Source organism: Mesoplodon densirostris, chromosome 1 (genome assembly GCF_025265405.1).
Source record: "Mesoplodon densirostris isolate mMesDen1 chromosome 1, mMesDen1 primary haplotype, whole genome shotgun sequence".
Classification (NCBI taxonomy): Eukaryota; Metazoa; Chordata; class Mammalia; order Artiodactyla; family Ziphiidae; genus Mesoplodon; species Mesoplodon densirostris.
The window spans coordinates 196,739,966-196,763,086 of record NC_082661.1 but is presented as its reverse complement, the minus strand read 5'-3'; the positions used below and the strand labels follow the sequence as shown (position 1 = coordinate 196,763,086).

General features: G+C 36.7%; 1 protein-coding gene across 14 annotated transcripts in view; it reads left to right on the top strand.

Annotated features, from left to right (window-relative positions):
• The first annotated feature begins 1,838 nt into the window (after positions 1 to 1,838).
• Positions 1,839 to 23,121, top strand: part of SEC31A (SEC31 homolog A, COPII coat complex component) — a 71,817-nt gene continuing 50,534 nt past the window's right edge. For 9 of the 14 annotated variants that reach the window (XM_060113932.1, XM_060113923.1, XM_060113898.1 and 6 more), the window contains exons 1-7: positions 1,839 to 1,942; positions 13,188 to 13,270; positions 13,924 to 14,047; positions 15,338 to 15,536; positions 17,265 to 17,360; positions 18,627 to 18,767; positions 20,104 to 20,246. In XM_060113932.1, the coding sequence (XP_059969915.1) occupies positions 13,192 to 13,270; positions 13,924 to 14,047; positions 15,338 to 15,536; positions 17,265 to 17,360; positions 18,627 to 18,767; positions 20,104 to 20,246 (782 nt within the window). In that variant the 5' untranslated portion in view covers positions 1,839 to 1,942; positions 13,188 to 13,191. Of the gene's footprint in view, positions 1,943 to 1,972; positions 2,274 to 13,187; positions 13,271 to 13,923; positions 14,048 to 15,337; positions 15,537 to 17,264; positions 17,361 to 18,626; positions 18,768 to 20,103; positions 20,247 to 23,121 lie in introns of those variants that run through there. The other 5 variants (XM_060113954.1, XM_060113864.1, XM_060113876.1 and 2 more) reach the window with 5 other exon arrangements.

Sequence of the window (23,121 nt, the reverse complement as noted above, 5' to 3'; positions counted from 1 at the left end):
ATAAATACATCAAGTTTAGAAACCACTATATTTTAGCCTTATAACCATATATAATTGACATTTTTCACATTCTTTGTATGCTACTACATCAAGGCTTTGAAATAAAAATTTATAATACTAAATATCTCATTTGGACTTCAAGCATTAATCCATTTATAGGCAAAATCCTGTCTAATAGAATAGGGGTTGGCAAACTTTACTGTAAAGGGCCATATAGTAAATATTTTAGACTTTGCGGGCCATATAGTCTAGCAAATACTCAAGTTTGCCCTTGTCATGAGGGAAGGGATGTGGGAACAGATGTATATGTATGACTGATTCACTTTGTTATAAAGCAGAAACTAATAATAAATAAATAAAATAAAATAAAAAGTTTGCCCTTGTAGCACCAAAAACAGCCATAGACAATAACATAAACCATTTAGCATGGCTCTGTTCTAATAAAACTTTGTGGATACAAAAATTTGAATTTCATGTAATTTTCTCATGAAACATTTTTCTTTTGCCATTCTTAGCTCACAGGGCCTACAAAAGGGGGTTCCGGGGTGGAGAGGTTTGCAGTTTGATTTATGCAACAGGGACATGTAATTAAACTGTACGATTGTATACCAAAGAATGTAACCACTGCTTGCATCACTGAGTTTTGAGAAAGTTGTTCTTACGAATACTTTTCCATACCATTGCACACTTCCAGGTAGCAGGGCGGGGGATCTTTGGGAAATGGGGCAGTAGGAAATTCAATGTTTCTTTTCACTTGACTCAAATGATGGTCCCACTTTTAAGTCAGGGATTTTTATTGACACCTTTTTAGGTAAACTAGTCCTTGCAGCGGTAAGTAAAAATGGAAGGCTTTTTAGAATTCTAGAAATTAGCAACTGTATCCTAAGACTCTTGAGGTCTACTTCAGCCCTACAGAAATAAATCTGCTTTTTAAACGGAACCAGAAGTATAAAACGCTAAAAGGGTGTTGGAAGGAATACAGTGAGTACGAATGTGCCTACTGTCTTAAATAAGAGTGTTTGCTATATCTTGCTTTGTGTGTGCAAAAAAGACAAACTACTTCCAGTAAAGGTGTTTAGAAAAGACCCTTGACTGGTGTAATGGGAAGAGAACTATACAGGTTCTGTACTTTAGCAAGTGGTTTTCCTCTGGCTTTACTTTGTTCGCTGTGAAATAATTCCTCCGTAAACTAGAAACAACATCCAGGCAACGCGCTAATTAGATGCCAGGCTCTGGTGAAACTAGTATAGTTACAGTGACTGAAGGCAAATGCTAACATCTCAAATAGTACAGCAGGATACTAACTGGAATACCTTATTTACCCCAGTATGCCTCTTTAGAGTAACAAATCAAGTACGTCCACAACAGCCTCTGGGTATAAACATCCGTTTGGTTTTAAAGAAGTCTCAGTAAGCAATACCGTAGAACCAAGTAAGCAATTTTAAGATCCCAGTCACAGTTACGGTTGCTGCAATAAGGCCCTTGCAGCCCGATTTTCGGTGGCTGGTCGCGTTGGCAGTGTCGCGGGGGCTGCTGACGTTTCACAGGACCAGTGCTACGTGGCGTTCCTGCGGGCCGGGGCCCTTCTTCCGCTAGGCAGCTACACCCAGCAGGATTTTTCTTTTTCGCGTCATCCTGGCCGCCACCGCACGCCGCCGCCGAGAACCGATCCTTAACCTCACGGGGGCGCGCCCGGCGCGGGAGCGAGCCCCCTCCTCCACCACTGCTCCCGGAAGTGCCGTGGCCGGCAGCGCGCCGGGGCGGGCGGGGCAAGGCGTCGCTCCCGGAAGCGTCGGACAGCCGGCTGGGCGGGGTTGCGGCTGCCACGTTGGAGCGGAACGTGGAGGTGGCCCTGGGCAGGAGGAGGGGCGGTGGCGAATGCTGGGACAGTCCGACGAGAGCGGCGCTACTGTAGGAACCGGTCGCCGGGGGTCCCCGCCAGGTGTGTTCGCCTGTCCCCTTCTTTCCTCTTTGAGGGCCCTGGGCCCTTCAGGGAGAGCCTGGGCCAACGCTGGTATCCCGGCCTCGGTCTCCGCTGGTCGCCGCCAGCCTGCGGCCCGGCCTCTGGTGGAGGCGCGCCCGGGTCTTCGTTTCGGGCCCGGCGGGTCAACGCCTGGCGTCACGGCTGCTTCGGGGATCGCCCGGTCCGCATCCGCCGACGTTTTCACTGCTGAGCAGAGGCGCCCCTGAGGCTTGCGACAGGGTGTCCTGCCGGCGCCCGTAGCTGGCGTCTGAGGTTAGGAGACTGACTTCAGATCCTTGTGCACAAAGAGGTGCGGTCCCCAAGGGCGAGGGAAGGAAACAAACCTCAGGATTACTTTGGTTGACTTTAGTTTGGTTGGGATTTTTTGTTGCTATTTGAACTGTTGCCAGATTTAAAGGTTCGTAGGTTTTAACTATAGATTGTTGTCATTTAACCAGGATTGGGTTATTTTAAGGGCAGTAGTCGCCGGTCGCAGCCTATACCTCGAAGGAAGTATCATTGAGTGTTGTATGTTTTTGCTAATAAGTTACTATTATACGAGGTTAAATTACGGGGCAGGTGTAAAATAAATCAAAATATTGCCTGGGCTTATGAACATTATAAACTTTTCTGTGAGCGCAAGGAACTAATTTTACCTAGGTCATTCTGAAGTTGCATTGATGGTCTGTGACAAATCCTTCCTCCTAAACTGTCTTTCTAACCACAGAAAACTGAAATTTGATTGTATTTATGGGCAACGGTAACTCTATTTAATCAATAATTACGAGCCTCGTCCTTGTTTCATGCCGTCTTAAGTTTTCTGTACATAACGATTGTTCTAGAGTTGGCTAAAGTTTACTTACCTTTTCTGAGTGGTTCTGTGCTCCTGGTTTCTCATTGTCCCTTAATTACAGCTCTGGGAAAGTTTCGTAGACTCTAAGAACTTTTGGATAAGTTGAAGTGTTTTTGTTGTTGTGAATTTCTGTTACACACATCTAAATTTACTTAGGAAATGTGAGATTTTGAGTGGATTTACAATTATATTCCTTAATTGTATATAAGCAAGTTCTTTTCTGAAACTAATAGCATAAGAACGGAAAGAAATTTTTGTAGACTGTAAAGAGCAATGATTCTCAACCTTTTGGGATTCCACTCTCTTTGAAGGATCTGATGAAACCATTGGATAATCTTCCTAGAAATATGCACATATACACACGGATAGGATTTTCTGTATATTTTCATGAGGTTTACAAATCCCAAATTAAAGATTCTTGTAAGCTGATATTATTAAGTTGATTTTTCAATTGTTTTTAGAAGTGTCATTCTTAAGTAAGTTAATTTCAGCTCAGAAAGTTTTGTTTATTAAGACTGCAGATAAGCGTGACACCATTTAGTTCAGTTTTGTTTATTAAGACTGCAGATAAGGGCTTCCCTGGTGGCGCAGTGGTTGAGAGTCCGCCTGCCGATGCAGGGGACACGGGTTCGTGCCCCGATCCCGGAAGATCCCACATGCCGCGGAGCGGCTGGGCCCGCGAGCCATGGCCGCGGAGCCTGTGTGTCCGGAGCCTGTGCTCCGCAACGGGAGAGGCCACAGCAGTGAGAGGCCCGCGTACAGCAAAAAAAAAAAATAAAATAAAAATAAATAAAAAGACTGCAGATAAGTGTGACTCCATTTAGTTCGCCAATGCCCAGTTGCTTCTTTGATTTGGTTTTTGTTGAGTGAGATGAGCCTAGAACATCAATAACATTAAACAAATTCTCTAGAACAAATGTGCCCATCCATAATGAGGTATTTTGCCCACACAAGATGGATTTTTACTAAAGACAGTGGCAGCTAGGGATTGTGTTCCTGGTTTGGGAGTCAGAGTTTCCAGTTCTGTTACGTCTTGCACTTTTTACTTTCTGGTTTAGGTCAGCTCTATATGTAGCTTTGTAAGGTTGGTGTTTTTTTAGAGAATAGCACTGTTGGGTTTTAGTGTTGCTTCACAAAATTAGCATTTAGAAAATGCAGAAAGAAAAAAAGTTTTCACTTAACTGCACACAATTGCTGTGGAGAGAAACTTGGATGAATAAATAAAAGTTTTCCGGATCATATATTTTCTTCAGTAGATGTATTCTTTTGAAGATTCACTGGGGTAAACATTTTAAATTGTGACTTTTGTATTAGCTGCCATTTACAAGCATTGATTGACCAGGTGCCAGGGACTGTTCTCTGTGAATTCTCACAACAAACCTATGGCGTACTTTTATTACAGTTATTTTACCAAGTGGTTAGCCATGACACACATAGATAAAGTTACATGCTTAAAGTCAGAGCTAGGACATGGTGAAGCTGGGATTTAAACCAAGGATGTCGGCTCCAGTCTCCATACTTTTGACTGTTGTGCTATAGATGTTGTCTTATAGGGGGTACATGTAAACAAACTATTGTCCTCACAATTTTCTTTTAATATTTTCACAACTATGTTCTGTGTAAAATAGTCTTGAATGAAAAAAATCTACATAGTGTGAATTCTAATCACATACAATATTGAAAAAAATTACACAAAGTTTTTAAAGCAAGTCTCACTTGGGAAATACACGTTTTAATCTAAGACTTCTTTCTTCATATTTTCAAGAAAACTAGTTACAACTAAATGGTCATTTTGAAGAGAAGGAAATACACGTGTATCTAGATGAAGCTGTATTTCCATAGTATCCTTAATAGTTTTGAGAATGATTGTAATATGTTGTTTATGGTATTCTTGTCTAATTAGATTCAGACCGCTTAATGTAGTTCTAGGCCATTTGTAGTAGAGTGATTTGATGTTTTTTTAAACAACGGTATTTAAGCCTTATGTTCAGTACAGGTTCATAAGTGGAACTGCTTCTGGTGGAACATTGAGTACTAAGGCCAAGAAATACACTTTATAAATGCTTTGAATTCCTACTTACCATTTTATGTTCTTGTGAGTTGGTCTCTCTCTCTCTCAGTAAATGTTACACATTAACTAAGTGTTCATGAATTCAGTAGCCCTTGTTGTACCTTTACTTCTAAAGATACTGTAATTATATTCAGTTGGGTTTTTAAAAAAATTTATATAGATATGTAGCTATTTTGTTTTCACTTTTAGAAATTATTCTAAAGGCATTTTAGTACTTTCCCCTGTTTTTTAAATAACTTAAGCTTTAAACAGTGAAGAATTTAAAAATTAAATATTTTACTTGAAATTGGTCTTTCTAGCTCATCAGTCTTTTTGTATTCCCATAAATACAGACATTCAAAATCAATCAAGCAAAACTGTCTGTGTATCTCACTCTGTGCTAAGCAATTTTGAGTCCAAAAAGGGTAAAAGCTGTAACACTTGATTGAAAGAAAGACAGTATTTGTCGATTTGGTGAGACAAGATGACATATAAAACAGTTGGTAAAACAGGCAATGGGAAAATATGTAAACAACATGTACTAATAGAATGTTAAAAGTTTTTTTAAGATAAATAAGACACTTTATTGTAAGATGCTTGAAGTGTGGTACAGACTAATATGAAGAGTTAAGAGACTATTTAAATCAGTGTGGATTGGACCAGTAGGGCAGATTTCATGAAGGACCTGGGATTTAAACTTATTATTCAAGACAGTTGGCTGAGAGGAAAAAGAGGGCATTTCATATAAAGAAAATAGGCCTCTTTTTCACTTCTTAGAAAATTGGGGGGTTTTTTCCCTTTTTTTCTTCACAATAATCTTAGGAAACTAGATGTGCAGTTTTCTTGATTAATCTCATGATAGTAATAATCTTTAAAGTAGTTAGCATATTAGAACTAAAACACATTTTAATTTATGTGCTCGGTATTGTGTTTGGACCTCTGTAAAATACATTATCTCATTTCAACTTCACAATATCCCCTGAGGTAATCACTCTTAACCCCATCTTACAAACGTAGGTAGGAATTGGGGCTCAGAGAGGTCAAATAATGTGTCGAAGGTGTCAAAAGTAACAGACCCAGTATTCAAGTTGAGGATTAACTCCAGAGGCCCTGCCTCTAAGCTGTGTGATTCAGCCTTCTATCCACTTTTGCCTAAACTAGGCTGTTTCTAAAATACATGTCTTCTTCCCTTAATTTTATCATGCATTGTAGTTTCTTTGCCATTCATTATTTCTCCTAAATGTTAATATTTCTTCCATGATTAAAAATGAATACTTGAGCTTGTTGTAATAACAAGTAAGAGCTTGGACTCTGGAGCTAAACTTCTGAGTTCAAATCTTGGCTCTGCCCCTTGCTAGTGTGTTCAAATTATTTAATCTTTCTGTGCCTTCATTTTATTATCTGTAAAATGTTCATCAAGTTATAAACAATTTGGACATGTAAGACTCAGGGCATGTTTTTAGTCTAAGGCCCTCTTAAGGAAACTGCTAGAGGATGAACTTCATCCTCCAGAGATGAGTAAGAAAACTGGCAAGAGCACTGTTGGAGAACATTGGGTATATTTAACTACGATAGACCTGAGGCTAAAACAAAAGTGGGAATAAGGAAGAAAGAATAAAATGTACATGTTAAATATCTGATGATGTAGGAATTGGTCGTAAAAGTAAAAAATTCAGAGAACTGGGAAGTAAGAAGAAAATTGGAGGTAGAATAAGTTTGTGGATTGCCTTATCTATAATGGCTAGGAGTCAAAGAACATCATTTAAAGCTGACAAATCAGTTAGTAGAAGTATAAGCATATTTAGCAGTACAAAGGTAAACACTGAGAAAGATAATACTGTGATTATAACTGTGTGATGCAAGAGAGGCAGTAAGATTATATAAGCTAATTTTGTTAGTGCTCATAGTAGTTAACTGTGTAAAGAAATAGAGGATTAATAGTACTAAGTGAAATTATTTAAAATTATAGTAACAAAGATGGAACCAGAAACATATACTACAACAAAAATACAAATCACTCGAATTATCAAAAAAATGAAAAATACACACAAAAATAGATAACAGTGAAAGACATTTTTTAACATTATAAAACCAAACATAGCAGACTATGATAGAAATGAGAGTAACCATTTCTGTCATATCAGTAAATTTTAAATACATTTATTAGCTAATCTATTAAAAAATTTTCAAATTGGATCACTAAGCAAAACCTGATTTTTTTTCACTGTATTCAAGGTAGCCAGGGAAAACAAAATGGTTCAGAAGTTGAAAATGCCAAAGAGCACACATAAAGGCAAATAAAGAGAAAGCTAGGCTATTGATCTCAATATGAGACAAAGTGAAATTCAGGCCCAAAGGCATTATTTAAGATGAAAAATATCCTCTAAAGCTAAAATATGTATCTGATAGTGAACATTTAGCATTGTGAATATCTGTCTACCTATGTATTCAATATGTAAATATGTAACTATGTACTGAATAACAAAGTCACTTTCATAAAGCAAGTTTTAGGAGATACCAGGAGAAATAGGCACAAATGCACTAGTAGCAGGATACTTTTAATTTGCTGTTCTTGATCCAGGACAGATCAAGTGGGGAAAAAAATAATAATAAGGATATAGAAGACTTAAACAATTAAGTCAGTAGGGTAGACTTGATTAACATATATTGAACTCTGAAAACAGAGCACCCCTTCTTTTTAGGTCTCCTGCAACATTAACAAAAACTTGCATAGGCCCCAAAGAAAACTTATGTAAATTTCATAAAGAAGAAATTGTACAGAAAAATCACAATGCAGTAAAAATAAAGGCCCCTCCACTTGGATATTAAATTCAAACTGTTGTATCAATGGAGAATACAGATGGAAATTGTAAAATGGGTGATCAAAATGATGAAAACACTAGTAATGTACAGGATCCAGTTAAAGCAGTGTGCAGAGAAAATTCAAAGCCTAAAGAAATAATAAAAATGGGTAAGTGAAGCATTTAACTAAAAAGTTAGAAAAAGAACAAAGTAAACCGAAAGAAGGTACAAGGAAGGAATTAATAAAAATAAATGCAGAAATTAACGAATTCAAAAACAAGAAAAGTGGAATAAGTAAATCCAAAATTTGACTGTTTGTAAATACTCAGTAAGCAAGTCAGTAGCTAAGTTAATTTTTAAAAGGAGGGTAGGGGAAAACAAAACACTAATCTTCTGAATAAATAAGGACTAATCACCATACACAGCACAAATTAAAAGAATTATGGGGAACTTCTCTGGTGGTCCAGCAGTTAAGACTCTGAGCTCCCAATGCAGGGGGCCCGCGTTTCATCCTTGGTCAGGGAACTAGATCCCACATGCCACAACTAAAAAAAGATTCTGTGTGCTGCAACTACAGATCCCCCATACTGCAACAAAGATCCCACATGCTGCAACTAAGACCCGGCATAGCCAAATAAGTAAATAAATATTAAAAAATAATAACATTGAATAAAAGAATCATGAGTCTGTGTTTGAGTCTAAACAAATAAATTAGAAAATTGTAAGAAAAAATAAAGGAGTATCATAGGTAAATGTAATTTACAAAAAATGACCTTGAATAAAGAGAATTCAGGACTTCCCTGGTGGCGTAGTGGTTAAGAATCTGCCTGCCAATGCAGGGGACATGGGTTTGAGCCCTGGTCTGGGAAGATCCCACATGCCACAGAGCAGCTAAGCCTGTGTGCCACAACTACTGAGCCTGCGTGCCACAGCTACTGAAGCCTGCATGCCTAGAGCCCGTTCTCTGCAACAAGAGAAGCCACCGCAGTGAGAAGCTTGCGCACTGCAATGAAGAGTACCCCCCACTCACCAAAACTAGGGAAAGCCTGCGCACAGCAACGAAGACCCAATGCAGTCAAATTAATTAATTTTAAAAAATTTCAAATAGATGAGTATCCATAGAAGAAATAGAGAAAATTACCAAAGGAGTAGTTTCCCCCAAAAAGCACCAGACCCAGATGTTTCACAGGAGAATTCTGTTAAATCTTTAAAGACCCAGTAATTCCAATGCTGTTATTGAAAGTGTTCCAGAACATAGAAAAACTCCCACATTTGTTATGAAGCAAGTATAACATTGATACCAAAACCTGACAAAGGCTGTACAAAAGAAGAAAACTATCGATTGAATCTCACTTAAGGCTCTAGGAGTGAAACTTTTAAACAGACAAAATCTAGCAGCACAGTAGTAGAACAATACATCATGGTCAAGAGAAGTTTATTCAGCATATGAAAAGATGGTTCAATATTAGGAAATCTGTTAGTGTAATTTGTTATATTGGTAGACCTAGGGAGAAAAATCATATGGTCCTCTCCAATTACCTAATGAAAAAGCATTTGACAAAATTCAACACCCAGTCTTTATGAGTAGCATTCAGTAAAACAGTAATCATTGGCCATTTCCATATATATATTTGTATATATATGTATATTGTACAGATATAAACGTGCGTATATATGTATATATACACACAAAAATATATGTATGTATATCTCAAATTCCAAAACCATGCTCAATGGTGATACAATAGGCTTTCTCACTGACGAACAAAACAAGACAAAAATATCGCTGTTATCACTGCTGTTGGATATGGTACTATTAGTACTAGCTAGCTCACACAAGAGAAAGATATCAGAGGAATGACAATTTGAAATGAGGAAGTAACTGTCACTGTTGGCACATGGTATGAGTGTATACGTGGAAAACCCAACAGAATCTACTGAAGCACTACTCCAAGAAGAGAATTCAATAAGATAGCAGAATTAAAAATGAATGTAGGGCTTCCCTGGTGGCGCAGTGGTTGAGAGTCCGCCTGCCGATGCAGGGGACATGGGTTCGTGCCCCGGTCCGGGAAGATCCCACATGCCACGGAGCGGCTGGGCCCGTGAGCCATGGCCGCTGAGCCTGTGCGTCCGGAGCCTGTGCTCCGCAACGGGAGAGGCCACAACAGTGAGAGACCCACATACCGCAAAAAAAAAAAAAAAAAAAAAAAAAAGAATGTAAAGAAATCATTAGCCTTCATATAACAATAACAACATAGACATTATAATGGAAGGGGGGAAAAGCCACATTTACAAACCAAAAGAAAATACTTAGGAGTAAGCAAACCCAATATATCAAAAAAATTTCAAACGATACTGAAAGATAAAAAAGGCTTAAATCAAAAGACACCAAGTTCTTGATAGGAAGATTCAACATTGTGTCAGTTCTCCATAAATTAATTTACTAATGTGGGTACAGGTTCAATAAAAAACACTAACATTCTTTTTTTCTTCTGGAATTAGACAAAAACTATTCTGAAGTTTAGTTAAAAAAAAAAATGTAGAGCTTCCCTGGTGGCGCAGTGGTTGAGAGTCCGCCTGCCGATGCAGGGGACACCGGTTCGTGGCCCGGTCCGGGAAGATCCCACATGCCGCGGAGCGGCTGGGCCCGTGAGCCAGGGCCGCTGAGCCTGCGCGTCCGGAGCCTGTGCTCCGCAACGGGAGAGGCCCGCGTACCACACACACACAAAAAAATAATAAAGTAATAGCAAGGAAAATGGGGTGGGGGTGTGTGCTGGGGAAGCAGTGGATAGGGGTTATTGAAATCATGCTCATATAAAGCCTCAGTATTTAAAACAGTGGCATGCCTAGCATGTAAATAAACAAATGGACATAAGGAATGGTAATCCCAAAATAAACCTAAATAAATACTGGAATGTAAATCCTAACCTACATCCTAATACGTATAGGAGTATAAACCTAAATACTAAATCTAGAAATAAACCTAAGTATGGAAGTTAGTACATGATAAACGTAATACCTAAAATTAGTAAGAAAAAACAACTTTCAGTAAATGGTTTTGGAGTAATAAGAAAAAGATAAACCTTGTATATACATTGTATATCAGGATACATTTCAAGTGAGTCAGAATTTAAAGAATAAGCCATAAATTGGGCTTCCCTGGTGGCGCAGTGGTTGAGAGTCCGCCTGCTGATGCAGGGGACACGGGTTCGTGCCCCAGTCCAGGAAGATCCCACATGCCGTGGAGCAGCTGGGCCCGTGAGCCATGGCTGCTGAGCCTGCGCGTCCGGAGCTTGTGCTCCGCAACGGGAGAGGCCCCGACAGTGAGAGGCCTGCATACCGCAACAACAACAACAACAAAAAAATAAAAATAAAAAAAAAAAAAAGAATAAGCCATAAATGAATTTGCTAGAAGAAAACTATTGATGAATGTCTTCATAACTTTAGCATGCAGAAAGCCTTTTCTAACTAATCAAAATTCAGAAACCAGGTTTTTTAAAGTGATAAATTTGACTGTAAAAAAAATAAAAATCATGGTACATTCATACAATGGAATATTTTTTCAGTGCTAAAAAGAAATGAGCTATCAAGTCACAAAAAGACATTGAGGAACCTTAAATGCCTATTGCTAAGTGAAAGAAACCAATCTGAAAAGGCTACATGTTGTATGATTATAACTAAATGATGTTCCAGAAAAGGCAAAACTATGGAGACAGTAAAAAAGATCAGTGCTGGGCCTCCCTGGTGGCGCAGTGGTTAAGAGTCCGCCTGCCGATGCAGGGGATACGGGTTCGTGCCCCGGTCTGGGAGGATCCCATATGCCGCGGAGCGGCTGGGCCCGTGAGCCATGGCCGCTGGGCCTGCGCATCCGGAGCCTGTGCTCCGCAACGGGAGAGGCCACAACAGTGAGAGGCCCGCATACCGCAAAAAGAAAAAAAAAAAAAAAAAAAGATCAGTGCTTACCAGGGAGGAAGGGAAGAGGAGGGACAGAGGAAGAGAGGGATGAATAGGTGGAGCACAGAGAGTTTTTAGGGCAAGGAAGCTTCTGAATGATACTAAAATGGTGGATTATACATTTGTCAAAACCCATAGAATGTACAACACAAAGAGTGAATCCTAGTGGAAGCGATGGACATTGGTTGATAATGATGTATCAGTGTTGATCCATTGATTGTAACAAATTTACCACTGTGCTGTACAAGATGTTGATGAGTGGGGAGGCTGCGTTTGGGAGGCAATAGGGCAAGGGAGGGAGGTATGTGGGAACTCTCTATACTTCTCACTCAAATTTTCTGTGAACCTGAAACTGCTCTAAGAAATAAAATCTATTTTTAAAAAATGGAAATTTTGTGGAAGGTAAAAAAAAAATAAGCAAAATCAAAGATAAAGTCTGACAGCCTAATAGAAAAATGGGCAAATGATATAGACAAGAATAGACAGAAGAGGTGACAGAGAAGGAATTATAGATGACCCATAACCATATAAAAAAAGATGTTCAACGTTATTTATAGTATGAGAAATGCAAATTACAACTATCCAGAGCTAACATTTTTCACCTATCATGCTGGTTACCCTGGAAGGTCTGTAGGGCAGCAGCTACTTTGGGAGTATGAAAAAGTACAGTTGCCATGGAGGGTAACTTGGCAGTATCCATCAAAATTAAAATTACTTTTATCCTTTAACACATCAGTTTTACCTCTGGAAATCTACAGCTTTCCTTGCCCAGGAGTGAAATAACGCATATATGGCCATTTATTTCAGCATTGTTTGTAAAAACAGCAAAAGATTAGAAACAGCTCAGGTGTTCATCAGTAGCAGACTAATTAAATTATGGTACATCTTACAGTGGAATACTATGCCATGTGAATGCATTTATGTAAAATAACAAAATTTTTTTTAATGCTATAGCACAGTACCTCCTGAATTTTTCTACCAGAGTAACTTTAACAGAGAATATATAAAATAATGGCATGTGGGACTGTAGCTTGGAGTGACCATTCAAAAAAAATTTTCTGCTTTATCTTTATCAAATCTGTGGGTTTGCTTTATTCTTCTCTGTGTTAGTCTATTTTAATTTAAATTAATTTTTCAAACTGCTCTTATTGTTGAGTAATCCTGCTCCAGGAAGATGCACTTTGTTTATTATGTGCCTTCTCTTACCCCTGATATACTGCCACCCATATTGTCTTGTCTGAGAAACATATTGTGTACCAAGATTAATTAACCAAATACTGTCCCTGTTTTTGCAAGTTTCTTTCCAGACTGATTTTTCAACTGAAGAGCTATAATCTGTAAACAGTTAGAATAGCCCTATGTTTGTCTCAAAATAATTTAACAAGTTTCTCTTCTTTCTAATATTGAACATTTCCCAACAAATGATACCTAGACCAATTTGACTTATTGGCATTCCAGCACTACTAATGATGTATTGGTTTGTCTAGTATATTTCTATGTAAAAAAAAGTTTCTTTGTTCCATATTACATGTTTATTATATTTCTGTGTGAAATATTCTCTTTAGCAGGATGAAGTTAAAGGAAATAGATCGTACAGCCATGCAGGCATGGAGCCCTGCCCAGAATCATCCCATTTACCTAGCCACAGGTAAGTTCAACAGAGAGAAGATAGTATGAGTCACCTAATTTCTTCTCTTCCACATCTGACTTATTTGCACTTGTCCTTTAAAATTCAGTTCAAGCTTCATCTCCTCTAGAAAGTCTCTCCTTCCCTGGCGAGATAATGTCCAACCTTCAGATCAGCTGAGTTCTGTGCTTATACATCATAGCATTAATCATGGTCTGTTACATTTAGAGTGTCTTCCCCACTTCGTAGAGTTGTGCTTTATCTTTATTCCTCCAGTATTAAGCACAATAGAAACATGTAAAAAAGTTAATAAATATCAATTTGAATGAATGAAGAACAGTTTTGGTGCTAGCATTTTTATATAAAAAGAGTTGGAGTTATAGCATTTGTGACTATAAGCATGGGACTGTTTTTACAGAGAGGTTTTAAAATATCTATAGGCTTAAAAAATTATCTTCCACTACCCACTCGTACAAACATCATCTCTGAGCCTTGCATCAGAATCTTATTGCTATAGTAATTTAAGCATCTGCTCAGTGGTATATGTGCTGAGATTTCAGCCACTAGTGCAGCATTCATGAGTGAGATAATTGAAAAGTGTGCATTATTTTGTATGGTTTTCTCTGAGTCTTTTATTTTTGCATGTGTAGTTACCATGAATGTATTTTATGTAGGAACATCTGCTCAACAATTGGATGCAACATTTAGTACCAGTGCTTCTCTTGAGATATTTGAATTAGACCTTTCTGATCCATCCTTGGATATGAAATCTTGTGCCACTTTCTCTTCTTCTCACAGGTATGAGATTCAACCTTAAATTCACATGATTATTCAGTTATATGTTGTGGTTGATGCCTAGTGGGTCTACAAATGTTCCATTATTAGAAACTGTAAGGAATACTATCAATGACATGAAATATTTTGTGAAAAAATATATGAGTGCGTTTCTACGGAAGTAAAAGAAGTGTGTATCTGTTTTATTGAATTTTTTACTATTGACTGTTACGTGTAGGATAGGAAGGAGAGGCTCTAGTTTCTAGTATTTTTTTCTTATGATATAGTAGAGTTACTTTCTGTTATCTCATTTATCTCACCTGTTTACAAAAAAAGGTAGGTACTACTCGAAAAAGGAGTAGTTGGATGAATATTAAGGTGTTAATAGTGATTTTCCCTGAATGGAGGTTGGGTTTTTTTCCCCTTGTACTTATCTATATTTAAAAATACATTTCACAGAGAATTTTATTGACACGATTTCTGATACAGTAGGTGTTTAGATCACCTTTCCAAGTACTTAAGCTGTATTATAATGCAGAGAAGGACACCTTCCTTTGAGTAGTAAAATATGCTTTATTGCCTTAATAGCTTGGCAAATTTTGGTGAAGAGTTTTACATTAGCAAACAATACAGTTCAAATGATGGAGTCTCATGGGACCTCCCAGAGTCTTCCAAGCCCTCCCACTGTGATGGGAACCCCAGATACCTTTCGTCTAGCAGTTTTTCACCTCACCACCATTTGTCTTGTATATCTCCACGCTGCCACCATGCCAAACCATAAACTTTTATTCTCCACCAATGGGGTACTTGTCATAATAGACATAATTTTAATGTCCCTTTTCTACTCTCAGAATACATTATTTTTCTTAGAAAATTTCAGATGACTCCCTTAACTCCTTTACTATTTAACAGGTAATTTGTTAGTGAGTACTTCTGTAGTCGAGTAAAATCAGGGAGGTGGTTGATTAGCTCTATTTTATCAATGAACCAAAGTAGCTGGTTTAGGGTCTTACAGATTCTAAATGGTAAAACCATTCTTAAGCTCATATCTTTTGACACAGAAATCAAGTATACTTTGTCATATTAGCTCTACAAAAGAGTTTTTGTACTCTTTAAGATTACAAAATGAAACATGTATGTATGAGTATAAATAAAAACTAAAATGCCATTTCACCAAGTTATGCAGTTACCAGAAATAGAGGAGAAGCAGTGTTTTTGAAGTATTTATGAAAACAATTAAATGTATAATTTCAGATTCTTTTCTACATTTATTTGACTTCAAAAAAGAGTTATTTTGCTCATTTTCTCTTAAAGGTACCACAAGTTGATATGGGGGCCTCATAAGATGGATTCCAAAGGAGATGTCTCTGGAGTTCTGATTGCAGGTGGTGAAAATGGAAATATTATTCTTTATGATCCTTCTAAAATTATAGCTGGTGATAAGGAAGTTGTGATTGCCCAGAATGACAAACATACTGGCCCAGTGAGAGCCTTGGATGTGAACATTTTCCAGGTTAGACTTTTGACATTTATTCTTAATTCTTGAGATAATGTGCTGCTTATTTTATATAAGTATATGAATCTGCTGGGCCTCAGTCTTGGAATTGAAAGCTAAAACTGTGCCTGTGCAGATTGATGAGTGAGTGTATTTGTTTGAAGAATGGAGGGTTCAGGGGCTTCCCTGGTAGTGCAGCGGTTGAACAACTGCCTGCCAATGCAGGGGACACGGGTTTGATCCCTGGTCCGGGAAGATCCCACGTGCCACGGAGCAGCTCAGCCCGTGCGCCACAACTACTGAGCCCATGTGCCTAGATCCCATGCTCTGCAACAAAGAGAAGCAACTGCAGTGAGAAGCCTGCGCACCACAACGAAGAGTAGCCCCCACTCGCTGCAACTAGAGAAAGCCAGCGTGCAGCAATGAAGACCCAACACGGCCATAAATAAATAAATAAATAAAATTTAAAAATAAATAAACATCTTGAATTATTAGGATACTTGAGAATAACCAGAAAATGAATATTATCTTAAGAAAGTTTAAAATAGTTATTTTTCTTGTATTATAAATAGATACTTTGGGTATAGAAATATAGAAACCCTAACTTCTTCATTTCTGCATCTTCTCTTTAGATTAGATAGCTAATTTCTTTGTTAATTGGATTAAACAGCTGCTGATTTTTGGTTAGTGTCTTGTATCATAGGTGGCTACTACCAGAATTCCTCTATTTTCATAGTTATATGTCAGTTGTTTATAGAAGTATTAACGAGAGTGAACAGTAAAGGATGAAGGTCAGTATATGAACCTCATTATCTTTCTGTACTTCATATCACAACTTTAGGGTCTTTTTGACCCTAAAATTGTGCCACCAGGAACTAGATTGAACATAAATGAAATGTAACAAGATTGAGCATAAATGAAATGTAAATACCTGAGGACAAACATAGAAAACAAATTTATGGTTACCGAAGGGGAAAGTGCTCGGGGAGGGCTAAATTAGGAGTTGGGATTAGCAGATACAAACTACTATATATAAAATAGATAAACAATAATGTCCTACTATATAGCCCGGGGAACTATATTCAATATCCTGTAATAAACCATAATGGAAAAGAATATGATTATATATATATATATATACATATATATATATAATTGAATCACTTTGCTGTACACCAGAAACTAAAACAACTATATTTTTTTAATTGAAGTAAATCAACTGTACCTCAATAAAAGAAAATTTTTAATAAATAAACATGTGAGGATTTAAGACAAGAGATTTTACTAGCCCTATCTTGGTGCAGCTCCAGAGGCTGGCTTTGAGGTATCCTGAGATAGATGTCATTATTTTAGGATTTGGCTATTTGTCTGAACCAATAATTGGTGACTTATTTTTGTCTCCCACAATCAGGTCCCCTTCCAGAGATGCAAACCACAAGCAGTAATCCCCATATAGTTGCATGATTAAGAATTTATCCATGCAATTACTTTTTAATGTCTTATATTAAAATGTCAGTAGATGTATTGTCTTTTTAGTTTAATAGAATTTTATAATGTTTCTTTAAAAAACTATATACATTTCAGATTGTTATGCATAGTTTTTAGGAATTCATGCATTTTGCCTTTTTAATTAGAAAAATTATATGCCTTAAAACAGACAGGTCTTTCCAGCCCTGAATTGGATTATTCTGAGTTCTCTTAATTATTTGTAAGTGCTATTTAGTTGTTAATTGTTTCTTATTACAGACTAATCTGGTGGCCTCTGGTGCTAATGAATCTGAAATCTACATTTGGGATTTAAACAATTTTGCAACTCCAATGACACCAGGAGCCAAAACACAGGTATTACATTGATTTCAATGTAATCAAAAGAACCAAAATCAGTTTTTCTGCACTTTGTTTTTTTCACACAAAATATATTGGTTTAAAATCAGTTTTTAAATATCACTGATTTTCCTTCAACATAGTATTAATAAATATGTTTCTTTAGAGTATCAGTGAGTCCTTCAACAGTAAATGTTTATTTAGCACTTACCATCTGCCAGACACTGTTTGATATACTAGACTTATGGTAGTAAATAAAATAGACAAGTCTTTAATAATTTTCTTAGATATAATATTTTATATAGTATAGTATTTTATATAATATAGTATTTTAACGATATCCAACCTTATAATAAAAATCATAGACTAGAGAGGAAACTTATTTTTAAAAAAAAACACTCAACCTCATTCTTATGTAATTCTAATAAGTTGAGAAAGAACAGTCCTCCCCCTGCCTCCTTGAGTTTCTTTATGTTGTATAGACCAGTGGTCCCCAACCTTTTTGGCACCAGGGACTGGTTTCACAGAAGACAGTTTTTCCACGGACTGGGATGGGGGGATGGTTTCGGGATGATTCAGGTGCCTTATATTTATTGTGCATTTTATTTCTATTATTATTACATTGTAATATATAATGAAATAATTACACAACTCACCATAATGCTGACAGGAGGTGGAGCTCAGGCGGTAATGTGAGCAATGGGGAGCGGCTGTAAATACATATCAGATGAAGCTTTGCTCATTCACCCGCTGCTCACCTCCTGCTGTGCGGCCTGGTTCCTAACAGGCCATGGACCGGTAGCGGTCCGGGGGTTGGGGACCCCTGGTATGGACTACTCAATTTGAGTGGCCATTATAATGGGCCCTAACATTTTGGCAATCTGAAAGGTAGCATAATGATAGTGTGTGGCCTACCATTTATTAAAGATAGTTTTCTAGGTCTAGGTTGTAACTTTTGCTCTGCCTAGATGTCTGTCATATTGACCAGCATCTACTTTGTGGTCTGTTAGCTACCTTGGGGCAGTTGCAAAGTAAAGAAACAGTGCTTGGTTTGTAACAGGAGCTTAATAAATGCCTGGTGATAAACAAGGTAAAATACTTGAATTGGCATATACCTGGGCTTTAAACTCTATTGCATGATGTTGAGAACTTAAAAATATGAAAATAAATTTTTGGAATGAATAGATCCGATTTTTAAGTAATCCAGTTTTTAAAAAGAATTAGATTCTGCAGTTAAATTTGATTATTATTGAGAAATGGCTTTTAGTAGTTTATTCCTTATAGCCCCCAGAAGATATCAGCTGCATTGCATGGAACAGACAAGTTCAGCATATTTTGGCATCAGCCAATCCCAGTGGCCGGGCCACTGTGTGGGATCTTAGAAAAAATGAACCCATCATCAAAGTCAGTGATCATAGTAACAGGGTAAGTTTGTGATTGATTTGTGACAAACATGTTTTATTCCTGCTGTAGCTATTCCTATATAGTTTGTCAGAGTAGGCAACAAATCAAATTTCTGTAAAGTCAAATCCTATCTTTTTATGGACCAATCATGTTGGAATGAGAGGTTTTTTCCTTTGGGGAAAATAATAAAATTCCTACTAAACCACACTGGTTATATTAATGATGAAGAAAAAGATTGGTTAATCAAGGGGGTTATTCCATGATATACTGGTTGTTTTGCTTTGCTAGCTGTTCCAAAGCATTATAGCAAGTTTTTAATTCATCTTTAGCTTTCTCAAGAATGTAAAAAGTTTCCCTGCTAGTAATTTTATGACTACGAAGCTGTAGTTTCCCAACTCCTGGCTTCATCTTTTCTGATTAGGCACTGCTAAAGTGAGCTGATGTTCTCCCACTTAATATAGTATATGCTGTTGTATAACACATTATATTTTCAGCTTTATACATTCATTAATATTATGTCATCATGTGCTATAAAGTAATTTAGACACAGTTTAGGCCTTGTCTTGTTAATATGTTTTTAATTACATTGTTTAGTTGGACATTTAAAAAAAACGAGTTTGCCTAAATCAGATAATACATATATAATTTAAAAACAACAACAATAACAACAAAAAACATTATTTACAAGAATGTTTCTTCAGTGTATTATTTTTCAGTGAGTCAAAAATTTTAAAACAAGTTTCAGTGGAATAAAGTATACAATAAACATTTCAGTCATCTTTTGGAATACTTAATAGGATCTGAACTTCCAGGTAGTTCTCAATAATAAGGTTAATTTATCCCATGTGAAAATTGAAATAGTAGTTGTTGCTTTAGATACTTTATCTTGATTTTTCTGGTGAAATAGAGGAAAGATATGAATTTTTTTGTCATTAAAATCTTACCTCTTTATTTTAATTTTTCTGAAAGTACAAAATTTTAAATTTATATAAAACTTTTCCCCTAGTTACAATTTTGACAGGAGAACTCATTTTTGGTATAGAATTATTCTGGCCCAGAATGATTTTGTGTATCAAAGGGTTGGCTGAATTGAAAACCTTTAAACTTTTTATGTTTAATACTACTGTTTAAGAGTGTTTAATAGAATTTAATAGTTGTATGGGTTTTTTAATAAACTGAAATTTTAAATAAATAAAAATAGATTAAAATAATGAATAAATAAATAAGATTTCTTTTTTTAATAAGCCTGAGCTGATGTTTGGTACTCTTTGCTTTAACAAAGGCATATTCCTCATGTTCATTTTGACTTTTCATAAAATAGTATGACTGATAAAATGTGAGCCTTAACTATGTACAGATGCATTGCTCTGGGTTGGCGTGGCATCCTGATGTTGCTACTCAGATGGTCCTTGCCTCTGAGGATGACAGGTTACCAGTGATCCAGATGTGGGATCTTCGCTTTGCCTCCTCTCCACTCCGTGTCTTGGAAAACCATGCCAGGTATCTTGCCACTCTTCCAAAAACACTTGATTTGTGTATTTTAAAAAATGTATTTACTTACTACTTTGAATTATCAGGTAATTTTTTTAATTTACTTATTTATTTAGTTAGTTATTTTTGGTTGGGCCTTTGTTGCTGTGCACGGGCTTTCTCTCTAGTTGTGGTGAGCAGGGGCTACTCTTCGTTGCAGTGCACGGGCTTCTCATTGCGGTGGCTTCTCTTGTTGTGGAGCACAGGCTCTAGGTGCGCGGGCTTCAGTAGTTGTGGCACGCAGGCTCAGTAGTTGTGGCTCGCGGGCTCTAGAGCGCAGACTCAGTAGTTGTGATGCACGGGCTTAGTTGTTCCGTGGTATGTGGGATCTTCCCGGACCAGGGCTTGAACCCGTGTCCCCCGCATTGGCAGGTGGATTCTTAACCACTGCACCACCAGGGAAGTCCCAGATAATTATTTTAAATTAGGGAATCTACTTTGTCTCTGTCTTGTAAAAGTCAGTGTAAATGGTTTATTTTTATTTTAAGCAATAGTCATCTGATTTTCTATACCAAAAAATGGTGACCAAATCATATCACAAAAACATGAAAATGTGTTAATGGATTTTCCACTATTTATTTCAAGTAACAGTTAATAGATCAAAATTCTAGTATATCACAACATTTTGGGACAACTCATGACCTTATACAGTTTGATCTTTATTTGGCTCATCATACTTATCAAGAGTCTTCCATAACATTAAATGTCAAGCAACAATTGAAAAGTTTGTTTTATTTCTGAGTGTTTATCTTTTTTTTTTTAAACATCTTTATTGGAGTATAATTGCTTTACAATGGTGTGTTAGTTTCTGCTTTATAACAGAGTGAATCAGTTATACATATACATATGTTCCCATATCTCTTCCCTGAGTGTTTATCTTAATTTGAAAAGCAAACATTTTTGAGAAATTAAGTGGTTCATTCTGCCTTTAATTTTAATAAATGTGTGGGTGCTCTAAAAAAAGGTATGAGAATTGTCTTGTGTTCGTTTTAGTAGCATTAAATTTAGTTTGCGGGAACTCGCTGCTGGTCCAATGGTTAGGGGTCTGTGCTTTCACTCCAGGGGACACGGGTTCCATCCCTGGTTGGGGAACTATGATCCTGCAATCCTCGCGGCATGGCCAAAAAAAAAAAAAAAATTTAGTTTGTAATTATGCACATTTCCTATCATTAATATTCAGGTACCCAGGGAGTTCATGCACATTTGTTCAATGTTTTTAAATGAGAAACAGATCCCTTTTAATGTTATAGTACTTTCTAAGTACTTTGGGCTTTTTTCTTCTTTCCTATTTAGGGATATGTAAACTAAAACTTTAAATCCCCCCCCATGCCGCCCCGTATTGTGGAATTACTCTTTGAGAAGTCTTAAGGTTTGTGACCTCTCCTTGAGCTTCTCATAAAGGAGAAAAGAATCTGGTCAGAATGTAATCCTGTTTAGATATTATGCTTCAATAAGCTCTTTGTAAAGAAGGGATGATTCTGAGACGTTTTAATATTTTTCTCAAGTTGGGTAAGGTTTTATTTATTCATTCAACACTTGCTTATTGAACACGTACTCTGTACCAAGCACTGTGCTAGAATTCAGTAATATAACAGACAAAAATAAAAATCCCTGCCCTTTTATTACAGAGTATTGAGCAGAGTTCCCTGTGCTATACAGTAGGTCCTTGTTGGGAATCTGTTTTAAATATAGCAGTGTGTATATGTTAATCCCAAACTCACAAATGTTAACTTGATTTAGGCTCATAACAAACCTATGGTGTAAATACTATTATCCCATTTTACACGTTGGAAATTGAAGCTTGGCAAGGCTGATAAGCTTGGCTTAGGTCTCGAAACTAGTCAAGTGCTGACTTCCAACCCAAACATACTGATTCTAGTATCTATGGTCTTAACATTACATTCTGCTGCCAATTTTAGGGGTGGTCATAATTTAGCAAGACAGAATACCATACTGGGTGCCAGGAGCAAATCAACCTCACTAGTTCTCAATTTTCTCCCTCTAGTAACTGCAAGAGTTGGAGTATATTATGATTATAATATGATCTTTAAGGTCCCTTCCAGTTCTACAATTCAGTGATTTTTTTTAATACTTAGTAAGAACCTAAATGTTCCTTAACATGTGATATTAAATATGATATTGATCTCTTTAAAAGGCATTCTTGACATACCTTGAAATTTTTGGCATGCATGATTAGATTCTAAAGAGCGGAGACAATAAAAGTTCATTATTACTACAATTGGGGAAAGTTGAATATGGACTCTAAAGTATTGCATATAAATGATAAATATTTTCAGTATGTAATTGTATTGTGATTATATAGGAGAATGTTCTTATCCCCAGAGATTAGTGTAGAAGTGACATGTCATAATAGCTGCATTTAACTCTCAAATGGTAAATATATATATGTAGAGAGAGAAAGAGAAAGACATAAAGTAAATGTGGCCAAATCAGTGAATCTAGGTGAGGAGTATAAGGGTGTATATCACACTATCCTTATAATTTTTACAAAGATTTTAATGCTTAAAAAATAAAATGTTGGAAACAAAAGGCATTCTTAAATAATTTGGGTCCTTTTCCTATAGCGTATTTTCCTGATTCTGAGAGGACTTAGATTGTAAGAAATATCATCAAATTAAAAACAACTTTTGGGGAAAAGAAAAACAATATATACTTTGATGATAAAGTTTATCTGTATTTTGGAAATTGAAAAACAAACTGTATCTTAGAATTACTGTGATGTTTTCAGGAGAATTTAAGATTATTAATTTGTATGTTTTTGTTTTAAGAAATACACAAACATAATTCTAGTTTCTAGTGTTTTTCTAGTCCCTGTTATCTACTA